Source organism: Platalea leucorodia (assembly GCF_965183815.1).
Source record: "Platalea leucorodia genome assembly, chromosome: 4".
Lineage (NCBI taxonomy): Eukaryota > Metazoa > Chordata > Aves > Pelecaniformes > Threskiornithidae > Platalea > Platalea leucorodia.
The window spans coordinates 83,541,265-83,566,345 of NC_138826.1; the positions used below are offsets into that span (position 1 = coordinate 83,541,265).

Genomic DNA, 25,081 nt, shown 5'->3' on the forward strand with positions numbered 1-25,081 from the left:
CTGGACCATTCAAGCTGCCTTTTGGTGGTTTTCCCTTTCTCCAGGTCTCACATGTCTGCAGAACCAAACACAAGATTTAATTCTACCATGTGGTGTATTAGATTAAAATAATATTAGTAAATTAAGATTCTTCAAATTCATAAGATATTGGTAAGACCAAATGTCCATGCACAGCAATTGTGCCATTTCACATAGCTTGTAATGATAAATATATTAAATAACAGATAGATGTGTATGTTTGTGTGTAGATAGATACAGATATCAATACAGAGAGATAATTGCAAAAAAAAAGGTATATAAAACCTACACATATCTGACATGAAGTGCAAGATTAGTTTAAGACTACAGGCAGACAATGCTACGTTGTAACTTCTGTTCTGACTTACCGTCTTCATCAGTCAGTACATGCAGAGGTGCACTACGAAGGCCCTCCCCCACTGTGGTACTAGCAGACACTTCTACAGTATATTCTGTATATTTCTTTAAATCTAAATAAAGAAGAAGAATTCAGTCAACCAACCATTCAGTGGGTCAAATTAGGTTTTTTAATGGACCGTAAGTAGTTTTGAAGTGCTGAATAGGCCCATCACTTACACTGATCCGTGTCTTTAGAGACTGAAATAAGCCTTAGGAAAACTTGAACACAGAGCATTCTTCATGAACAGAAGGGGCAAAGCTCTAATTACCAGTTTATACTTCATATTCCTAGAATGCTTTGTCCTTGGCTGTACTCTGAAAATTTACTGGTTAAGGTACTGAGCTCCCAGCATTAACTGCTGTGTCATGCCTCAGTAACAATGACAGAACATAGAAAAAGATTCAAAGGTGAGTGGAAAGGGAAGCATTTATTTTTGTCTAAATAACATCAGAAAGATATGTAGGTGACTTCAGTGTTTACTTTGTTACAATTACAGATACGCAAAGAAATCTACTGAAGTTCCTTGTACTTTAAACATCTAAAATACAATGAGATATATGTTAGACTCTATACAGATTGTGGCCCATTCCACTGCATGACTGCAGGACACAACAGGCTGCTTCTCAGGACAAGTAGCATATAACGTTGTGTAAAGACAAGAAAGATCATGTCCAACCCATGAACTAATTGATCTGCATCAGTCTGCTGATCCTTCTCAGAACAATTCACAGTTGCTATAAGTTCCAGATCATTATATACTGGCCTGTAATACGTAGCGTCAGAAGAGTAGTGTTTATGACTCTTTGCTCAGTTCCATTAGTCCTCTTGAGATATATTGTGTAGGCCTGTATGATTCCATTGGGAATGGATGGTGGAATAAATGATAATTCAATTTCCATGGATGAGATGTTCCTATAGGTTATGTTTTCTGGTGCAGAATCAGGAACTAGAAGACAAAATTTAGACTCATAGAAGATTCCAATCAGTTTCATTGATTTGTTAAGCATTTTCTTAAACTGGTTTAAATGAAACACATTGTAAACATTTTGATTTTTATCCTGTTTTTGTACAAAATAAATTTTAAAAGAGGCTGAATTGGAAGATCAAAAACATATGACAGATACACACTATAACAAGGTACAGGTCAGTCTCTAAAAAAAAAAAAATTGATGGAAATCACCTTAGCATGCCAGACAAAAAAATCTGGAGCATGATGCTAAACATTCCTTCTAACACCCCATAACTACCACTGCAATCCTCCAAGTTAGCTATTGTTAGGAGATTTTCCATGTTGTCCTGCCATAACTTACACTTTGTATCAGCAACCTGCCTTTTTTTCCTTTTCCATGGGTGATCTATACAAACTGTCTGAATACTTGCATGGAAAAACAAAGAGAGCCTAACATATTGCTGTAAGGTCCCTGAGAGCATCCCCCCTCCTGGAGGTTTGGCTGCTGGAGCTCAGGGCCAGCTGAGTGATAGTGTAGCTGAGGGCTGCCTCCTCCTCCTCGCTGGTGACACACTCCCAGGCAGTGCTGCAGTGAGGCTGCAGCCAGGGTTGACCAATGGCCTCTGGGAGCTGCTTTCAGCTGGGGCTCTCGTGCGTTGTCCCTGTCGGAGCTACACCTCCTGCTGCATTGCTGCCATGGCTGTGCTTGGCCGTGGACCCACTGATCTAGTCCCCGACTGGCAGTCTGATGTCGCAGCCTGACCTCAGCTTGGCCCCATCACTACAGACCTGCTCAGCTGTCACCGGGCCGTGTCTGACTTGCTTAGTGTCACTGAGCCTGCTAACTCACTTTCCTGGCTTGACCTCAGACCTGCCTCGTCACTGTGGAGTGTCTGTCAATCTGGACTCTGGGCAGCCCCTGGCTGCCAGCCCCAGACCTGCCCTGCTCCTTTCACTGGGGGTTGGTGGGACAAGTCCTGGCTAGCGAGGCCCCTGCCCCACTGGCCCAAGGACCCCCTCAGCTCTTGGCTCCCCGTCCCTTACGGAGTAGCTGGCCCTTGCTGAGTCATGACAATTGGTTTTTGTGTGCATATGTCTGTCTGTCCCCAAACAAATACACAAGTATGTTTTCCATTATCCAAAATTAGTCTGATAGCATAATATAACTTATTCCAGAAAATCATAATCGTACAATGACAGCACAATTTTCCCAAAAGGTCAAGGCATTGGTATGCTTTAGAATGCCCTAAACATTCTTATAAATGTACTGACGTTTGATGAAACTCCACATTCAAAAATATAAATAATTTCTGCTTAAGCAATATCCAGAAAGGGAATAAATGCCATGAGAGGCAGTGAAATCAGCCCACAATTCTGCCTAATTTCATGGTAGAATAGTAACAGAGAACTCCCAAGAGCTCTTCAAACACACCAGCCCATTAATAGCTTGTGTTTCACTCAAAATGCTCTATCAAAATGCTCTCTCCCTTGGTTTTATTCTTCTCATCTCAAAAGATGTTTTTGCAGCTTCTCATCTCTATCACAGACAGCTGGAACTCAAATTTTTGTTCTGAGCATCAGGGGAGTTAGGCACTGAGAAAGAACTAACTGCCTTAAAATACAACTCAGACAAAATATGGATGTCTAAGTTAAAGAGAGCAATAAAAAAGGTTATGTCTAAGGACATTGTATCAGTTGGGCAGGTGCCTACATACCTATGGTATCTGACCAAAAAAAATCCTCAAAAGTAGCACAATGTCTTGGCAGAGCTAGCTTGGTTTCTATTATGACTACCTGTTTCATGCAATCTGAAAACTAGGTGCTTGTGCCCCTGTTCCTTAAGAGGTTGACTTGTTAGGCAGGCCCAGACCACAAATACTTCACACAGGAAAAATCAAAGTTAATTTCAGAAACAAGGAAGAGAAGGAGCTTATAGTGATTCCACTGTGTCTTAACAATCAAGGAGCCAGAGCATCTCCCTGCCCCTTCTGAGAGACATCAGTTTGTTCGTGTATGTCTTTCCTCATTGAGAAAAATGTGATAAACACAGCATGCTTAGTTCCAGGGCTAGATCTACGTATAGATAAAGTAGGCAGTTGTCTGAGGTAGCAAATTGGTGAAGATGGGAAAAGGCCCCCAAAAAAAGGATGATCATCATGTCAGTGCTACCTGGATATGGCTGAGTCCTAAAGAAAACTAACCTTCATGTCTGTCTCCCCAGCCACCATTCATTGCTGAGTGTACAGCTTAACCAAAACATGTGTTCCTCCATGTAAACAATTATCCTCAGTATTTTCTCCTATCCTCACTATTTTCTCCAATACCTCTCCTGTTTAGCTCCACTGAAAATTTAATGACCCTCTGTCGATATTTTATATTCCTTTCCCTACCTTGTCCTACCTTACAGCTACTTATTTATTTCAAGTCTCTTCCTATGCCTTGTTACACCTTTTTAATGTTTGTCCTTCCCAGTCCTCACTTCTAAATTTACCTTCCTTTCTCAGAAAAACTGTCTACTCTAATCCTCTGCTATTTTGTTTTATCTGTACCTTCTCCAAAATATTTCTAGTAACATAAACAACCTTGCCTGCTACAAAATAGCACTTCTCTGTGAATTCTGATTTTTTTTAACCATTAGGATTGAATTCTTATAAAATTTCAGTTCATAACTTAAATTCCAAATTGCACTCACTTTTTGAAACCCCTCCTTTCCTACAAAAAATTATTTTCCTGCGAGACACAAGGAATCTTCAAGGACAAATAGTAAAATATATGAAGTCCATCAGGCATAAAACTTCCCACTGTTTTCTTTCTTTACTACTTAATCTTCCTTACTATTTCCTACTTTTGCTTTGTATATGGAAGAGAAAACAGGGTTTGAACTTAATGCTTTTCAAAGCAAACACATACTTGTAAAATTAATTAAACTGATCTCCTGGGCATCAAAGGTCACCATAAAGCAGTTGATTGTGGAAAATTTACATTTTTTAAAAAAAACTATATACTCACCAGTTTCAGAAGTTCTCACCAGAAGTGGGAAAGATGACTGATTCCCATGGCCAAGTCTGGTGAATGCCCTTACAGAGATGTTGTATAGAGTATACGGATTCATTTCACTTAGTGATATACTTGTAGATGAGGCATTTTTAATAAATAAGTCATCGGAATCACTGTACAGAACTTCATAGTGAGTTATGAGACCATTAGGCTGCTCAGGTGGTAACCATCTCAGATTTATTTCTGTTGCAGTTACATTTATTAACTCTACATTTTGGGGCGGGGAGTCTGGTTCTGCAATACAGGAATCAAAGAGAAAAAAAAAAATCTCTGAGACTTTCAATTAATTGAATATAGGACCAATCTCATAAACCTATTGGATCCTAACATTTAGATTAGCTGACTGTACCAAAAGGGCTACATTCACTCACTCTCGTTCTCAAAGCCTTACCACATTTTCTCTCAGTTAATTTCTGTATGTCTTCTTTTCCACTTACAAAACCAGGCATCTGTTTGCATCCCAGACACTTCAGCGTTTCTGGAATTTCTTTTCTCATCCATTTAGAAATATATCCAAAACTGCATTTATTAAGAAAAAAATCTCTTCTGTCTACTGCTTTCATGCAGACTGATCCTTCAAATCCTCTCACTGTCTTCCTTGAATTCAAGATCTTTAAATTCAGCTGAATGCCATCTTACTGCCTTCTTCTTAAATAACCACCCACCTTATTTCACTCAACCAACCACTGAACCAAGAAAGGGACTGTATGCACTGTAACTAAATTCTTTTTAGTTTACTGATACAGCTGCTAATTGATGACCATGAAGACCCCAGTGTAAATCTTGCATGCGCTGGTGTGAAGGTCATGTACAAAACAAGTCCAGCTCCGGGGTAGTGTGTTGGCTAAGTCTACTGGCAACATATGAGTTCATGTGACCTTCAGTGAGCTAACAACACATGGAAGTGTTGAAGGAGTGAGTGGGCTACGCTTATGAATAAAATCAGCGCTGAATGTCAACCCTGATTCCTTTGAAGGCTTCATCACTTCACCCCTGAAATAATCTGTCTATAAATTTTTTTAAAATGTACTAAGAACCCAGCATTATGCGATTCAATTCAGTTTGTGTGTAAATACCTATATCCAGATATTTCAGAATTTATCATGATTTTTTTTTGTCCTAAAGGTCTCACAAACCACTTTCATTCCTGATTTCTGAGGTCATGAATGAAAAGTGTTAACTGTAACAGATCACTACTCTCTGGATGACAAGACTGCCCACATGGATATTTCCCATGTGAAGAAGCTTAATTTTCAATTGAAGTGCATTTTGCAATTTATCTGGCATGGTAAAGTATTTAAATGCAACAGCGTAGTATCTTCCATCCTAATGTAAGTTATCTAAGACAGATGTAGTGAATCTGTTATTTGGAGGTATCTCTCGTCTCAAGAGTCAAACCAGTTGTCACTCCTAGGTTGGCTAAAGTTAGGAGACATGAATCTCAACCTGAATTACCTCAGGAAAACTAAAGAACAAGAAGAAGACGACAAAATTACACATAGCCTTATAAAAAGGCAGGAATTACTGGTGGTTTTCTCAATAGTTTCCTCAAGGCTTGCACACATCTCTTACCAATGGATGAACTGTTGGCCTGAAACTCCACTCTGAACAAACTTCTGTAATGCTCAAAGGCAAGGAAGTGTAAACTTTCAGAGAAAAAGATATTTAGATGGGTAATTTTCAGTTCTTGTGATATGCCTTTTCTCTGCAAAAAAACTAGCAGCATAGAAGCATGCAACCTTTAAAAAAATTTACAAGCACTTTAAATTTTGCTGTTTAATTTGATATTTTGGTTGATTGGTTATTCAAATCATCTAAGCTTCATAAATCCCCATTATTTTTAATCCTGTAATCCTTTGCTCTCTTTTATTCGCATTTAATTCTTTTTCCTGTATTGTACCATATTTGGCAATGAGAGAGATAAATGACAACTGGACAATTACCTTCTTTATTACTTTGGTAAAAACTGGAAATAACTTTGCTGAAAGCAGTGAAAATATAAACCTGATATAAATGAGAAAAGATTAAAGTTTAATAATCATGACTCTGCTCTGTAAATCAAATTCCCGTGTTCTCTTTGCAGAGGCCAATGGCAACTCCAGCTACTGCCCCTGTGCCTTCATGGGTGGAGACTGCATTGTAAGCAAGCAGGGAAGATCCACAAATCTTCATAAGGTAGTATTATACCCTACATTAAAGCTATTGATCGGTCTTAAAATGAATAAAGCCCCAAACTTGTACAAAAACAACTGCATATAATATCAGTCAGTATAAAACCCCCTCACTTTATCAGCAGCTCTGCTTATAGACAGCAATATGGCCTCTGAATTGTTGAAAGCTGCCATTTCCAGATGCTTCAAAACCAACCTCATTTCCATATGATAAACTAAAAAAAAAAAGAGAAGCTGAAGATAATTGATTATGGTTTAGATGGGGTCTAGGGACACACTGTTTTCAGTGAAGGAACCTCAGCTCTGCAGCTTTCTTCCCATTTGTCTATCAGAGTTGAAATCAGTTGATTGCTGGTCATGCTGCAGCTTTCACCATTATTGCTAGCACTTACACAAAAATGGGCTGAATTAAGTCACTGACTGATAGAAGACTAATAATTTCAACAAACATTGATTTTACTTGTACACTTTCTTCCCCTCTTTATAGATGTGCCCAGTCTTCTGAAGAAGCACAAACTTCAATACAGAAATCAAATAATTATTGCAAATAATGTATTTACCATCTTCAGGGGTTCTCACAAAAACGTCATTCTCTTCAGACAAAGCACTTTCTCCAATTGTGGTAGAGGCTGCGACTCTCATTTTATAATTTGTGTACTTTTTTAAACCTAAAAAGATTAAGTAAAAAAATCTTGACTGTTGACTTCTTAAACATGTTTTTTTCCTCATACCTACTTATAAAACTGTAAAAATGGTTACTGTTCTAAGAGTTTCTGATACACATTTGTCACCTAAAAGACAGAATACGTATAATACCATTTATTTGGAGAGAGCCAAATAAGCACTCAGTCAAATCAACAGATTTTGAATTAAGTCAACCAGCTTCAACCCTGTAAATAGATTTAAGAATTTATTTGTCAAAACAAAGGATGTGTACGTTTACATCCAAATATGTGTTTTTATTCTATATGCATTACTCTGATTAGCATAAATGCCTGAAACCCCATGAAGAATGCATATTGTTCAACTACTACCAAAATTATCATCTTAAAAGAAGAAAATTATTATTAATGTCAGGCAAACACTGTGAAAAAACTTCAAGTCTGAAAAAGAATTGACACTTTAGGCATATTTTCCTACATGGCAAGAAGAGGCTGAGGAAAAAATTCCAAGGAAAAATCCATTTCACAAATTACTACTCAGTGGAGTTCACAAATTACTACTTGGCACATTTCACAAATTACTGCTCACCTTACCTAGTCCTCTCCTTCCATCTCATGTTCCCTATATATGCCTCCACAGTAGATGAGTCTGTCAGTAATGTCTCAACCTTGCTTTTACATGCAGTGGTGTTGTGTGTGTGTGTATGTGTGTGGATGGGGGAGATCTTGCCCACCTACCTTGCAAATGGCTACATTACATAAAGTTGGAAAAAATAATTTCATATAATGTATTTGCAATTTATTAGGGTTTGGTTTTTTTTAATCAAATGACACTGTACCTGTCATAAGTAAGCTGTTGTTTGAAGTTGTTGTGTGGAATGCTCTTTTTGTATCCAGTTCCATTGCATAAACAGTATAATGAATGATTTTCCCATTGGGATTTGCTGGAGGATCCCAACAAAGCAAAACAGAGGAGGAGCTAATATTCTTGTAAGATATATTTCGTACTGAGCTTGGAACTTAAACGAAAACAGAAAAATAGAACAATAAGCAAACAAATGATTAAAAAAAATTTAAAATGTTCAGTGAAAGAAGTCACATATGTTAACTTTTGATAATATCAGAGTTACAACATTTTACCTTGTTCATGTGTCCTAACCATAAGAACTGATGGTGGTCCTTCTCCAACAGCAGTGAAAGCAGACACACTGATCGTGTAGTCTGTGAAAGGTACGAGGCCCTTTATAACATATGACAGTTCTTCAGCTAAAATGTTAATGGTATACTGATTATCTGTGATTAAATGGAAAAATACAGTTACTTCTCGTAAACTCTTTTTTTTCCTTTTGCATTCTAAACTCACTTTGACACAGCAACCTGGAACTATTTTATCGCAAAAGAATTAACTTTCATGGCAATTACAAAAATATAAAGAAAAGCTTATACTCTGCCTCTTAACTCAATCAAGGAGAGGCTATTATAGGTCCATTTTCATGTGTACAATAGATAGATTGGCCTAGGTGAAAGAATGAATGGGCAAGAACTAAACACATGAGGTTTATACTGACAGCTATCTACAAAAAAAATTGAGAGAAATCTGCTAGGAACTAGAAAAAGGCATACTTGCAGTTGGCCTAGTCTCTCCAGTGACTTCAGAACCATGGCTTCTAGGTTGATGGAGCTTTTAGTTTTGTTTTTATTTTTTTTTAATTAAGAAAGACAGATTCCCTCTTCCTTGCCCTCCCAACAGTGCTATAATAACTATACTTGAAATGGCTCCCCTCATGGATCCCTTCACACTGGTATTTTTCGCAGAAGAATTGTGGTCAGCAGAATGAAGAAGTCATACATGCCCACAAAGAGTTTTTGGTGCATCTGCAATAAAGTTCAAAGTCAGCCGCAACTCAACTGTACTAGTCAAAATCATCTGTTATAAAGCAGCCATTTTTCCACTGCAACATGAAAAAGTGTGGGTGCTTCACATATCTCAGGCTCAGAGCTTTGTGAGACCAGCATTAAAATGGAGGCATCTAAAAATCAGCAGACCCCGTTGAAAATTTTGCTGTCAACTGCTTTAACTACTATAATAACTACTATAAAATAATACTTGTATGCTAGGTTACAACAGACACTGTCTGAAATCAATTTTTCAGCAACACAGACATCTTTTAGCAACTCAATACCTCAAGTGGAATGAGGCCATAAAAAGAAGATTCACATTTAAAGCACTGTACGTTTCTCTGTATGACAAAGAAGATTCTTCAGGATTAATATAGCACAGAAATGATCCACTGTAGTTTAAACTACGGGATTAAATTCTGGTTTTAGATACTGGTGTATATGGAGGAATTGGGTGACTTTAATAAAAAAATAAAAAAAAAATAAAACCTTGACTTTCTCCCTACTGTTCAAAACTCACTGTAAAAATTTAGAGTGGTATTTTAAGTCCCTGCCTGTCAACTGAGGCCTGCTTAATGATTTGTAAATATCCATACTTGGTAAAGAAACACTGGTCCATTGATAATACAGAACAAGTGTACACACTAATGACATCACCATGTCATGGGGTCATCTCCACCTGTTTGTCACCCATATAGCAAAGTTGTAACTTTTTGACCTATTTACCTTCACTGACATTTGAAAACCTATTAGTCAAAAGGCTTAGAGAAATCAAGGTCTCTGAAGGGCTTGGAGATATGTTAATCCCTGACAATCACACCTGCTTTGGCAACTGTAATAACTGATTGTCTATGCAGCTTGGCTGATGGCTTTCGGGTGCTCCTTTCACTAGGAAGAAGGTCAGCTGGGTGACAAGGGGCTAGTTCCTGCCTGTGTGGCATTCCCATTTGCTTCAGAAGGTTATTTGGTAGTAAAAAAATCTGACTCCAGCAAATGACCCATTCATAATTTGCTTGAACCATGTGCTAAAGATCATATCTGGGACAGTGATGGGGGTCCTTCAGAACAAAGGAGCAGATAGAAAAATATCCTGAAATATCTTACCCAAAGCAGAATGTAATTCTGCAGCTCCATTTATAGCAGGCAAGTTATCACCGGATACACTTGTAAATATTACTGGGGAAGCTGTCTGAATGCTGGGAAACATTTCAGCTGAACCTTCATATAATTCATTGTCTGTTTCCACTGAATTCCAAGTGGGAGAAGGTTTGATGTTTTCATTTACCATGTATGGTTCCAAAGAATCAATCAAATACTAAAAATTAGAAATATAAAAATAAATCACAAACCTCATCATCACTAAATTATTTAATTATATTTATATATAATATAGAAATAGTGTTTGTATATTTGTTCATATATATACCACACATGCTATATAAATGTTGGCATACAAACATTATCTTTCATTACAACGATAATTAACTTCGTGAAATACAATATTTCTCATGAAAAAGCTCAGCTGCCAGTAGCCTACAACCTTTTATTAATTTTTATTGTTTAAACAAACACCACATGCTTTTTTTTTGATTTCTTAAAATATGGGTTTTATAGTAAAGTGGCAATTTTAGAGCAAGGCCTTTAACTTTAATGCTATATCCCTGGAGTTATATTGAATAGACATATGTTTACGTTTGGGAGATTTCATTTATACTAAGCATGTTCTGAAACAGGGCTGAAGGCACAGAAAGCAAGAGGGCTTCAGATGCCCCTACTAGGCCCTGAAGAAAAGGAATAAAAGGTTGACTAGATCGCTGAGAGGGAATAACAGGAGGGGGAGAAAAACAGAAGCCAATGGAATAAAGGGGAGGGGGAAAATAAGGGAGTGTATATGTGAAAAGGGAGAGCAAAAGGGAGGTAGGTGGTATAGAGGTCCATAAGACAGAAGGGGCAAAAGACAAGTGTTGGAAAGGGATGGCAGTAGATATAAGGGAAGCAAGAACTACAGAGAGGAACAACAAAAGCAAAGAGAAAAAGAGATAGAGCCTAGAGCATAGGTACAAAACGGTGTGTAAGCACTAGATCATTATGCCCCTTCAGAATCTGGGACTGAATCCAGGAGTCCAGTGTCTCTAAATTGTTCTGCTGTCATCTGTGAACACTCCCCACTCACACATATGGCCCACTTCACTGCCAGAAAGAGATGCTTTTACAGTGATGTAAGTAATACACATTAGCTCTCTGCCTACAGATTCTGGGTGGACAGGGGGCAAAGCAGCTTTTTTACTGCTCTAACTAGGGGGGATTAACCACAGGCGGAGATACAGCATCAATCTCACCTAAGTACCAACAGGTAAAAGCTATATATGCCTCACCTTCACCAACATTTTATAGCAAAATAGTAACCCATGTGGAAATACTTTTTGCCTCTGGGGATTTTCCACTTATAACAGCCTTTTATTGCTACTAGTTATTGAGTACTGTTAGCACTGCGGATCTGACAGTTCAAATCCTGTAGATGCTCTAAGCTTGGGTCAATGGGGTTCTAAATAATGTTTGTTATGGTTTGTTTTGGTTTTTAATTAGAAAATTAAATTCAATAAACTATAATAAAGCAGCAATGATGCTAAACTAAGAACTCAAAAATTAGGAAATCCCATCATTAAAATATGTCCATATAGACAATTTTCATTTTTTCTGTGTCTGTACTATGATATAATCTTTAATTACAGAGTTATATACTTTCATTTTCCAAGGATGCCTCCTTGGTTTAATGAAGGGATCCTTATCCTCATTTTTTTTCCTCTTACTCCTTATTTAATGTTTGGCTCTAGGGCTCCCTTTAATATATACCATTCACCTTGAAAGCAAACTCCTTCATTGAGCTCTACATCAAAACTTAGATTCTGTGTCAGATCCAGAGAAAGATATTATTGTCTAAAAAAAAAAAATTATTCAAACTTTGGGAACCTATGTTCAACATTAAGACCAAAAATCTCTACCTCAGAAAGTACTCAATTCTGAGCTGAATGTTTGCTAGGGGTCTACAGTTCTGGGATGCATGCTCCAAGCTGCCCCATTCAAGCATGTAGAGCACATCAGCACCCAAAATCCAGAAGCTAGACTGACTGACAGCGTAAGTCTCCTAAAAGATTTGATCCAGTAGATGTGCACAAATATCCTTAATATACAACCATAGCATGGAGTTCAGCATGTAGCATCAGACATGTAAATTCAAGGATACAAATGGGGGCAGAAAGTCTAGGGGTGTTTGCCTTGCAAGCAGAGCACTTGACCAGCCTTGGGAGACTTATGTTGAATTCACTTCTCCATAGGATTCATACTCACATCTTCTAGGAATTTCCCTGAGTGGCTATGTATCAATCTAGGCACCTAAATCTGTACTCTTACTGTTAGGTCACCCTATGCTGCAAAGAACTTAAGGGCTAGAAGGGATAGTAAGATTGTGGGCTATGGCTTCCTGCCTTCAATAGCTAAGAAATTCTGGATCATTTCATCAGCATTATTTACTGTTTTAATGTGTGGAAACAGCATTATTGGAATCTCTTTAAAACCCAGCCAGAGAAAGAGGGTGGGGTGAGGAAGGTGGCTTTTAAAAGCATTGAAAACTCATCTGTGGTGGCTAATTCCACATTCTGTACCTATTGGATAAGGCAGAGAAGCAAATTTAATCTAGCAAAGAAATCCATATTAAAAAAACCTAAATACCTTATTTTTTCCTTTGAGAATAGTGTTTTCCAGAGTCACCTCTGTTTCCTGCACATGAACTTTAACTCTATACTGGGTAATGATTCCATTTGGCTGTTGTGGCTTCCTCCAAACAATTTTTACGTATGTGGCTTCCACTTCTGCTAGATGTAAATCTGATACAGCACCTGGGACTAAATATTCCAGAAGAAACTTGATTTAATTAAACATCTCTGATTATTACAAGCTTTTTCAGCACTGTGTGCAAAGTACAATAGGCATTTAATCAAATTCACATCCTTATCTTTCGAGTTGCTGCTGTGCAGGTAGAGCATGTGCATGTTTTTTTAGCAAACAAGTTACAGTTCTAAAAACATGCACCCAGTTTTTTGACATATATGACATGTACAAATATGGTCAAATCCTAAGATGATGTAAATCAGGACAGCTCTGCTGAAGTCAGTGCACTGGAAGCAAGACGACCTTTGCTAGCTTACTATATGGAACCTCAAGTATATTGAAAATGAAAGCTTAATTCTAAACTCATCAAAACCATAAAAGAATGAAGTAAAAAGCTGGAAAAAAAATAATGAACAGGATACATCTTGTTCATTTCACTTTTATAACAGGTTTTGGTTCAATTTCTCCTTTAACTATGCAGTAATAATGATACTGTACTTTACATAGGACTACCAGAGATCAGAAATGTTTATATTCAATAGAATGATATTCAGATTTTATATGAAAAATATTTTCTTCATAATACACCACAGAAAAAGACAAACTTGAAATTACTTGCATAATGAAGGCTTGTAGATTTGGCTTTAAAATGAGACATTCTGTGCCACTCAAAAAAGAAGCCAACACCAAAATCCATTTTGGCTTCTGACGGTGAGTTTAGACAGAAGATGAGCATGGCTGTACTGAGGCAGGCCATCTCTGGAAATTGTCTCTGAGAGCTGACAAAAGCAGATACTTCAGATACTTCAGGAAAGAATGTGATAAATAAGTATAGGTGTTCCTCCTGCTGTTACGCCTTGACAGCAAGCATTGCAGCAATCACTGATTGAGAAGTTTTCTAAATTTGTGCTGTGTGGCATAAACACAACACAAAAATAACCATCTTGAAACTGCCTGCCTATTATACACTGATTCTCAAATTTTTCTGGTTGCATCCTCAGCTGCAGACCAATAATCCTGCACAATCTCACACACATGTAAGATAAAACCGCATTTCTATAGAGCAAAGGACTCTCATCTGGTGAGCAGACTGCTGGGAGCCAAAACTCCCAAATGACAGAGCCGACGGCTCAGGGGCAGAACTAACCACTTGATTGACCCAAAACAAGATCTCGATATTGGGTCTGCCTCAGAGCTATGGTCCCTCGTAAAGGTAGCTCCATTAGAAACTGGTACGGGGCCTCGGATTTGGTGAAAATTAAGTCAAACGAGATGTTTAGTAAGAAGCATTCGGGGCCGAACAAACCAGCCGGGGCGGGGGGGGCGGGGGGGAAGCCTCCGCTGTTCTTTCCTTTCCACTTGCCGCCATCTAACGGGTAAGTGGGGGACCTGCAACTTAATGACCGTATCTAAAAATAACTACTTTCATTCAGGCAGAAACTACATTTCTTTCACAATCCCTGAAGGCTTCTGATAGCAAGACAATTTAGTGACAGTGTATGAACTCGAAAATATGAAGAAATAAATCGACATAATAAATTTTCAGCCAATTTCTTTCATTATTTTGTTATCCCTCTCTTGTAAGACTCTTGTAAAACACCCATTCTTTCCTTTGCAAAGTACCTAAAAGGGTTTGAAGGGAAAACTGAAGCCAGTTATCATGTACAGCCCATTCACTTCACTTCTTTATGCTTCCTTACCATCTGCAGGAGTGAAAACTGTAAGGTTAGTCTTTGGCCCCACCCCAGCACTTGTCTCGGCACCGACGTACACATCGTATGTTGTAAACGGCACAAGGTTACTAAATACAAACTTATGATCTTTTGTGCTGTTATCCAGAATACGACCTGAAATGAAAAAACGAAGAAGATTCTAGCTCAAAAATAAAAACAGTCCATTATTTGCTTATAATACATACAGCTACTTTCCAGGATGATGAACAATGAAAAGCCAAATTTATTTGTGAAAAACCTAGTTTGGCATCAACCTCGTTGGAAATAATACTGAATGCCTGAAAAAATCCCCCAAAACCATCTCAAGAAGATATGGGTATTAAGAGGTGGGGCTTTTTCTAAATTAATTTCTATTGCTTTTCCTTTGTGGTCCCATAAAAACATTAGTATACGGCCCATTAACGTCTTACTTAACTACAGGCAGTTAAATAATTTCTTTATATATACATGTCTGAGTTTAAAATATTACAAAAACATCAAAACAGACTCATACAGTTGATTGCATACTACACAGGAATGAAAATCCTCCAGAAATCTTTAACAGAAAGAGAAAAGAGTAAAGGTAAGATACAGAATGATTTGGATATATAATTCAGTTGCAAGCTTAGCATGTCATCTCTCTAAAAGAGTGAAGAAAGTTGCATACTCTTCCTCCTGATGGACAGACTTTTCCCTTAAAAGTGATCTAAAATCTCTAAAAAGTCTAATAGTAAAAAGGATACATAGCACTGCTTTCAAATATTCATCCTTGATTGGCAAGGACACTAAAAATGCAAGTGTAAGGAAATAATCACAAAAACCAAAAAGAAATAAAAACATCAATTCAGACTTACCAGATGGTCCATACAGCTCAACTCTGTAGCTAAACTTTCCTGTTACTATGGTTGGTGGGTCCCACATCACTGAGAAAGACTTTGCTGTAATGTTGCTCTTGGCAAAATTTTGTGGTGGATCTTCTGGAACTTAAACAATATTGGAAAAAGTCTTTGAACATAACATGATTTATATTGGGATTTCCAAGAACCACGTAATCAGGTAATTCATTTTAAACATAAATATTAAATATTCTGAAGGGAAGCTAAATTAAAAGCACATCTCATTAAAATGACTTATTTTTCATTTCTTTTTTACGGTAATGCTCGCAAAAGGTATCAAGAGAGCTGGTAGTACGCAAATAATCCTCAAAAGACAAAGGTGGCAGGGATTCTACCAAGTTTAGCATGGACTTCATCATGATATAGATTACATACAGAAGATGCTCAAATGCAATTGTGATGCTCAGCAATACAAAGCTCACATCGGGTACGTTTTTCTTCCTTGAACAGGTTCCTTTTTCATATAGACAATACTTCATATTGAAGACTTCTGACAGCACTAATGATATACATAAACCTGGAAACAATTAAGCTTGCAAAAACATTGCATACTTGAGCAATTTTCTATTTTAATGAGACTATTCACATAAATTAAATTAATCCCATACTCAAGTGATTATGGAATCTGATCCCTGTCCTTCATAAAGTATACCTTACTGTATTGGTAAGTTAATGAGAGATTACTATTGAGATGAAAATCTGAATCCAAAGACAATTAAAGGAGGTGGAATCCAAATCTGAATCCAAAGACAACTAAAGGATGTGGAATTTTTTACACCCATACAGAGTAAAAAAAAAAAACCTGAAAAATGCTGCATAACCAAGTAAACTTATGGAAACTGGTTGATATAAATTTCTATGAAAATCAGGTCTTAATATGTTGTGTGAAAGTTAAGCCAATATGGAGATATAGACTGATCCTGTAAACGAATATGCAAGTTAACTAATATACTATTCTTATAAAGTACGGTTGTCTTTTGTAAAAACTAATGTACAAATGAAAGAAATGAAAAATCCTGTCATTCCTAAAAGACATGCTATAGATTGGTCAGTAGTGACTACTTAATCATCCTTAGTTACGCAAATTGCATCAGCTGCAATTGCACATAATTCTGAAGCATCATCTTAAGAGTCCACTTTTTTTTTTCCCAAGGTTTAAATCTTTTTCTTTTTGTAGAAGTATCCTCCCCTTGACAGCCATCCCAGCAAAGGAAATATTCGCATGCTGCGTTTTCAAAAAATATTTATAATAAAGCATTTTAAAATGCTTTAAAGAAGTAGCCTCTTTTTCAAAAATCAAAGCAAGAAAAATATCTTTGTCAGGAACACAGGAGAGCTTCACCACAGCTCAGAAAATTCTGCTTGGAGGGGCAGAAATAATTGTCAACATTTTAAAATGGAACACCAATGAGCTATACAACAGAGACATATATCACCTTCCTCTGTGCAGCGAAATGGGCATGACAACAACTCCATGTCATGTTCCTGTGTGAGCAGGAAAGTGATATTTGAAATAAATCCGCTCTCCATCCCCGACCTGCTATCACAAACTATAATCTATCAATTCCTCTCCCTCAGGACTCATCTCAGACACTCCAGCAGAGAACTGAAATGTGAGGGTTTGGCCATACAAGAAACTGGTAACTTCGAGGGGGTGGCTAGTGTGACACTAAAGAGATTCTTGTAAGGACCAAGTCATTTGGAAAAGGGAAGTGGACTTCAGTAATTACAGAGAGACTGGATGATGGTGCTTGATACTGTAGGGGTGAACCTGTTACAATAGTTGCAAAGCGACTAAAAACTTTAGCATGTAAAAACACCGTTCCCACTGAAGCAAATGAAAGGTAAGAAAATAAAAATAATGAGGCAGAACGCCTATTAACTCATAATGCCTTCCTAACAAATCACCAACCAACTTCACGGCCGGCCTCTGAACAGGCTCCTTGGCACACAGGCACTCAGGACACGCGGGGGAGCACTTTAACAACCACCTGAATGCTCATGAGGGGAAGGTCTAATGGAGTTGAATCCAGAAGCTTGGGTGTGCCAGTATGCTGCTAAGAGGAAGGACTTACTGAAGCTCAGGTCATGAGGGCTGACTGTGGGTGTGCTGGTGGCTCTGGGCACAGCACACATCCACCCACACCAACCAGTAAGACAACCTCCCTTTTCCCAGACCATGCTTTAATGGATGAACCCTGACTGTTACAGGCACCCAGTAGGCAAGGACTGAAGATCTTATCTTTCAAACAGCTGACAGCTTTCTATGTATTTGGCAGAACTAAACTCCATTGAACAAGCTTTTCATCACTTTTCAGGGCTTGCTTATTACCACTGCACCTATCCTAAGATGTTAAAAAGATGAAAAATAAACTGGAAATTAGCCCTGAGATCGTTAGAACAGAAACTATCCAAAACTTCATTAACCCTCAACAGAACAGGAAACTAAGGATATTTTAATTCTAGCAAAGCAATTCAAATGAACAGTGCCAGGAGAGAACTACATTTCTTCTCATCTGAACAGTGCTATGAATTCTGGATGTATGAAAGGGGAACCCAGTAACATCAAACTGCGTCAAGCAAAAGAATGAGGTACTAGCAAGCAGAAAGCCAGAATAACATTCCTCTAGAACACCTTTTTGGTATGGCTCTATTAATAATGTTGCCCACTACCTAACCCTTTATAAAACTCCTGCTCCTGGACAACCTTCGTTTCCAATTGTAACTTCTCAGTGCACTGCAGATAATCCAAAATCGACTTCCGTAGTGTTTGAAGATTTCTTCAGCACTGAACAACTTTCTGCAATAGGTCCAGATTGAGGAACCATGGGACAGGAGTTTTCTTTATACTGCTTAATTTTCCACAAAGGCGTAGAAGCTTTAAGTGCATTGCTATGTATACAATACACATATTTTTTGAACAGCATGCCTGACACTTTTCCTCTTCATCTGTATTTTTAATTCTCTTTCCATTGTGCCATTAATTGCAGTTCTTAAATTCTCCTCAGTTTTTCATAAAATTTGCTCTGTCCTGAGCATACTTTGGTATCTTTGACTTTGAATAATAACTGAACTCCCACTCACTGTACATTATTAGATATATTAATAGTTACATACGCTTTCAGTTGATTCCATCAGGTAAAATTAAGCAATCATGTAAATACAAAAATGTGATACAGATAAAGACAGATTCAGACTGAAGTACCTTGCAACATAACTTCAAACTGATACTTTGAAGTTTTCATAAAAATGAAAAATGAGAACTTTATTTCCATTTGAAAGCAGTATATACCTGATTCTGGTGTCCGGACAATTGCACTGTCAATGTAACCTGCTTCAGTGGTAACTGCAGAGACTTCAAAAAGATAGGTGGTATATGGCCTGAGGTTAGTTATAACAAAACTAATTGGTTCATTCCAAACAGAGCTCATTTGACTCCATGCCTCTGTACTTGGTGTAACTGTAGTCCGTGAAGGAATTGTGGATTTGCCAAAAGTAGTTGAAGGAGTGGTAGTACTCCACAAAAACGATTCACTGTTATCCTATAAAGACAAAATATGGCATATGATAAGCTGCATCTATAACCCATAATTCTAAATGTATGTAGATCAAAAAAGGCAGACCACCTTTGAATCAAAATCATCCCAAATTGCTTCTCCTTTTTACACTGCAATCTCCAAATTTAGGTTATCATTTAATTAGCTGACATTGCTAGTACATCCTGATAGTGACAGTATTATAGTTTCCTGCCTTATCCCAAAAGTTCTCAAATCTGACTGAAAAGAAGCAACTCTCTAGGATTAATTTAATTATTCCCAGATTCTATTTTCAGCATTCAGTCTCTCTCTTAAAAGCCCCCTAGTGAGGTCCTTCTACATCACATGTATGTGATATGTATGTATATATACATATATAGCATACATATATCCATATATAATGGATAAGACCGGACAGGGGTTTCCTAATCCATACTGTCAGGAGACACCTCTGAAAAACTGCTAGACATTACAATAACCAATGATTCAGTAGGTGGCAGTCTCTCTTCTCAGTGCTGAATTAAATCAGCCTTATAGTGGGAACCTTCACAATGCCTAAGATGATCTTCCAAATAAAATCTGAAACCAAAGTCCTGACTAATTTTCTCATTTAAAACTGGACTTTTCATTAAAGTACTAAGCCTAGCATCCTGAAAAAAAGGAAAAAAAAGAAAAAAGAAAGGAAAAAAATGTTAGGCAACTTGGCATCCAAGTAATCACAACAGTCTGCTCAGAATAAAGAGGAAAAGGAGAATAAACACTGGAAAAGAGAATTTTCTTCAAGAATTTCTGAAAGGTATACATTGGTTACAGGTCTGAATCCAATGAATAGTCAAAATTCAGAAACTTTTCAATGAACGCTTATTTTAAGAACAACTCAGACTACAAACATTTTTTTAAAAAAATCACTCTGCTAATAGTGGGTCTTTTTATTTCTATATGAAAAGCACTTAAATAATGTTGAAATGTGATACATAGAATAAAGCATACATTTCAAATATAAAAGGCATTATCATACTACATATAAAAAATATTAACATTACCGTCTGCACTGACCCCCCCAAAAAATGTTTGCCTTTTTTAATCGAATGCTGTAAAAAACAAAAATAAAAAAAGAAAGCTGAAAAAAATTCAACATTATCTATTTCATAATTTTCTGTTAAAAGCACACCAAATTGACCCTTTCTTAATATTTTTACTTTGATTAAACTGAGCTTTTCAAGGAAAAGTATTCCATTTAAACTATATTGGACAGAAAGGTTTTTCTTCAACCATTATATCCTGCCTTGGGCCTAAGTTTGTATCATATTTGGGATTGTTCTGAAAAGCAAGCCTCCAAATTTTTTATGTCTCAATATTAAAATGCAAAACTGTATTCTGTGGCATGAGTCTATTTCTAATTTAAAAGGTTTATAGCACTTACATTACATTCTGGTAACCTCCCAGAGAGAAGGTCCTCTACTTTAACCAAGACATCTTTCACTACAATTCCACTTCTTGCATGTTTCACACTAATCTTGAAACTAGTTATCTTTCCATTTGGTTGCCGAGGGAGAAACCAGATCAGATTTACAGCTGAATAATTTAAGGCTTCAACTGTGAGATTCACTACTTTACCTGGAGCTTGAAAACAAAACAAACAAAAGCAATGAGACATACTTTTCTTCTCAGCACTGGAAAAAAAAATCCCTTTTTTTTTTTGGTAATGCCATTTCTAGCTTCCAAACCCTGAAGCAAAACCAACCATTCACAAACACATGTAAAGTAGCTGATATGCAACCAGCTCTTTTCCAATCTAGTTTAAGTGAGAAACCTAATTATTTCAGTCTCATAATAATGTAGTAATTGGTTTGGTCAACTTAAAAATATTATTCCTAGAAGCAACTCATCTACTGTGTCAGAAGTAGCAAATTTTTGCCCACTTTTGTTTGTTTAAGAGTATATGACAGCACTGGGTGTTTTATTTCACTTTACCTGTGTCATCTTTTCACCTGGATATAGATTTTTGACAGCTTTAAATAGCCCAATTTAATTTGAATATTCACTATTACTACAGAAATGGTATTCTTTGTATCAGTGACAGTTTCCAGGTCCTTTTGTCAGAGCATCTGTATTAAACACAGCACAAAGGAACGGGATGCAGCATCTAAACAAGATTTTACAAGCTATATGAACTTCCCTGAGAATTAGAGCACTGTAGCTCTCTCTTAGTCCTGTCTCCATGGCACGGGCAGTAGAAGTTCCTGTGATAGCTAGCCTTAGTACTAAGGAGAAAACGGTTATGCTGCCTTAAAAATATACAAGTGTTCACAATTACAGATCTTCCGCAGCTGAATTGAGACAGATCCTCCAAGCCTCATATTCAGATCTTGCTTAGGCCCTGCTAAATCTTTTGCAGATCTTTCACCCTCTTCCCCCTCCTCCCAGACTACAGCCTTTATATTTAAATAATTCAAATTAAATAATTAAATAACTTTCCTACTTTAAACTATACCTCTTTATGTTGATTAAGATGCTGTGGTTTCTTTAACCTTCTTTAACGAAAGCAAAAGTTAAAAAAAAAAGTTCAGAAGGTAAAAGTATAAATGTAGTATCAGTGACACAGAACTCTCAGCTAGAATTTGAAGAAACCTTCCATTTACATTTATAATAAGGGATTTTAGCTTTAATAAAATGTGAGCAGAAATGCATCAAAAAGTAAAAAGCTCATGTTTTCATATGGAGAAATGCTGATGCCTCTGTCAATCATGAGTAAATAAAGCTCACAGAAATAAGGTTTTCTACCAACAATGACATACAAAGAATAGTTAAAAACAATGATTTTGCATAGCTCCACATGGCAAGTTTACTACCCCTTCTCATATTTCTTTTCATAACTTATTGAGTTATTGCAGAAATCTGATGCAGAATGATTATTTCCTGCCATTAACTTAGATGTGACACATTGCGGTTTGCACAGCTACAGAAACCAGCCAGCAGTCCTAAACACAGAGGTATGGTCACTGCCACGGCAGCACAAATTCTATATTCCGCTAAGACTTGTTTACCCCAATGTAACTGGCCTAGTGCCAGCTCTTCAGCCAAGGCTCAACTGCTCCTGGGGTGTGAGCAAGACTACAAACACTAAATTAATAAAGATTATGCAAATTCAGACTATAATTACAATTTTTTAATCTTCAAAACCATCAAGTCAAATTTTCATTTCAGCCATGAATTATAATTTTTTTTTTTTTGCTTCAGAATTAAGAAGTAAAAAATTAATAAAATACATTCTGTGCTGGGCTTTGTAGAAAAGGCACTTGACTCCAGCACTAAACAAATATAGCTTGACATAAGTAGGCAATGCCAGAGCTGATCCCACAACAAAGTCTGTCTCCTAGCAGGCAACAGCAGATGGGTCCACTTGATAGGTAGCTCTGCTGTCCTGTGATCTTGCTTTCTGGAAGCAGCCTACCTAGAAACTGGCTTAGGAAAACCCCAGTAGAAACTGACTTTGCATATAAGAAACCCCCGTATGTGCACACTCTAAATGCTGTTACTAGCAAATAGGACAAAATGCACCTCTTCCACTGAGTGAGAGAATGAGAAAAGAATTAAGATTTTGTTCTAAATGCATCAGAATTTGTTCAAGTATAAAATCTGCCATGGATACTTTATTTGAACAAATTAGAGCAGCTTTAATTAAAATAATTAGGAGCTTTATTAAAATTACCACTTTCTGCAGTCTGAAAAAGAAAAGGATCACTAAATATTCCAACACCAGCACTGTTCTCAGCAGCAACCTACAGGAAAAAAAAAAGCCACATTAGAGAATCTATAGGATGTATAGTTTCGTGGACTATGAAAATCTTAAGGATACACAGAGATTCACCTCCTAGCTTTTAAACTATAAATATACTCATGAACATGCCTTTTATAGCTGTATTGTTTAATTTATATTCAACACTTAAATGTTAAAAAATAAAATGGAAAAATTATAAAACAGTGTAAGAAATTGAGAAAACCACGTGTGACTACCCACACTTCAAAAGTGCTGAGTCCCTATTTTACACTAAAGTCAACAACAAGAATAACATCAGTAACACTCCTTTTCCTTACACAATTCACTTAAACCACCTTCCCCATTCCTATTTTACTCAATCTATAACTTAAAAGAGTAAAAGGAAAATACGTCCTTTTTTATTTCTTGAGCTCCTGAAGGATATCAAGAGCAGGTCAACCTCCCTCAGAGGATGCACTTTATGGTGGATGTGCCTCAATGCTCATGATGGTAGCAGTCTTCCCACGGAAGGGCAGTACATTGAGACTTTGGTAGAATTTATGGACATACATAAACACAAAAATGATGCTATTTGCTCTGCAATATAGGACTTACTGACAATTTGACTCAGCGATGGGCTATGGCGTGCAATACTTACAAAGAAAGAGGAATGAAGTCTGACTCTGTATTTTGAAAAGAAGTGACAGAGACAACAAAAGGTAAAACATGAGCAAAATTCCAACAGTGATGGTGGGAGGTGTGTGAAAGAAGCAGCAAAGCAAAAAGCTCTCCAGTGAGGTTAAAGTTGGCAGAGTCATTCCCTCCCACCAGTGTCAGGTAACAAAGCTATGGCAGTGGTGCTGAGGGAGCTGACAGTGCAGACTGTGGGGAAAGCGGGGTGAGAAGGGGCAGATGTGCAAAACTACGTGTGGATCATAGCAGAAGTGACAGGCACCATGCAGGGGACAACGAAGGGCAAAGAGAGTGGAAGGAGCCAGCAGGTCAGAAAGGAAACCTGTTCTAATCACTTCTCAAGACTAAACTGTGCATCTTTCAGAAGACTGTAAAGCTATTTAAACAAAAGCACTAAGCCATGGCAGATAAACTACAGCAAAGAAATACAAGGTAACATGGAAGACTTAATCTAGGAGATAAAGGGACACACATGCCTACCATCACTTTCCAATGCAGTGCATGCTCTGCTTGGTGAAGGAGAATCTGTATCACTGGCCAGCTCCTTCCTAAGCCATACAAAGACCCCCTCCCCATGCACGCACACCTCATGACTCCAGCCAACCCTACCTACTTCTGTGTCACCAAGAGAACAGCTTGAAATGTCCTTAAGCACTGATAAATTCCAGAGTAATTGCAATAGCTGAGGAAATTACCTGGAGATCTTCAGGGGGCTGACAGGCAATCAGAAAATTCTGACACTATTAAAATGACATATAAATCTAAAGACATGTCCTCACCTGAACACTGTTTTTTTGTTATCTCAAAGTAGGTGTTGTAGATAGGGTCCAGAAAGGAAAACTAGCATTAAGACAGACATGGAAACTCCCATTTCTTATGTGTAGTTTCAAGAGAACTGAAAGTTACTACGACATAAGTATGCAAAAATTTGCATGGTAAAGGTGTCAGCTACACACACTAATTAGCTCTGAAAAGAAATCAAAATAAATGCTTACACAATGTACTGTTAGCTTCTAGAGATCACTGACACAAAGAGCCATTACAGAAAAAAGCTTGGAAACATTTAAAAAGGACGTTTACTATGCAGATAACAAAGTACTATCCAAAGTTCAAGTAGCTGCCGTTCACATTTGGAAAGAGTATTAATTTTTATGCCTTGAAGTATGTTGCCATTAATTATTTAAGTTTAGAAAAAAATCTTGAGTGCATATTTTTAAAAAATTATCAATGATCAGATGTTCAAAATTATCCATAGCTCTCCAACATTTAACAAATTATCATTTGTAACTGCTATTTTTCTAAAAATGTTTTTTTCATTAGATGTAAGAAGTTAAGACTGGGCTGTTACAAACAGATTGGAAACCCATATTCAAAGCTTATAAGCTTTGTTGAACTGTACTGTCACAATATTTATCAGAAAGAATTTCACAACAGGACCAA

General features: G+C 37.2%; 1 protein-coding gene across 1 annotated transcript in view; it reads right to left on the reverse strand.

Moving 5' to 3' along the window:
• PTPRQ (protein tyrosine phosphatase receptor type Q) overlaps positions 1-25,081 on the reverse strand; it is a gene marked incomplete at its 5' end in the record, with an annotated part of 143,671 nt that overhangs the window by 80,905 nt on the left and 37,685 nt on the right. Inside the window, 13 exons of the mRNA XM_082308524.1 lie at positions 387-488; positions 1,182-1,364; positions 4,377-4,658; positions 7,156-7,263; positions 8,097-8,276; positions 8,398-8,550; positions 10,261-10,471; positions 12,886-13,058; positions 14,745-14,891; positions 15,611-15,739; positions 18,945-19,194; positions 20,612-20,811; positions 22,901-22,970. Of these exons, the coding sequence (XP_082164650.1) occupies positions 387-488; positions 1,182-1,364; positions 4,377-4,658; positions 7,156-7,263; positions 8,097-8,276; positions 8,398-8,550; positions 10,261-10,471; positions 12,886-13,058; positions 14,745-14,891; positions 15,611-15,739; positions 18,945-19,194; positions 20,612-20,811; positions 22,901-22,970 (2,188 nt within the window). The remainder of the gene's footprint in view (positions 1-386; positions 489-1,181; positions 1,365-4,376; positions 4,659-7,155; positions 7,264-8,096; positions 8,277-8,397; positions 8,551-10,260; positions 10,472-12,885; positions 13,059-14,744; positions 14,892-15,610; positions 15,740-18,944; positions 19,195-20,611; positions 20,812-22,900; positions 22,971-25,081) is intronic.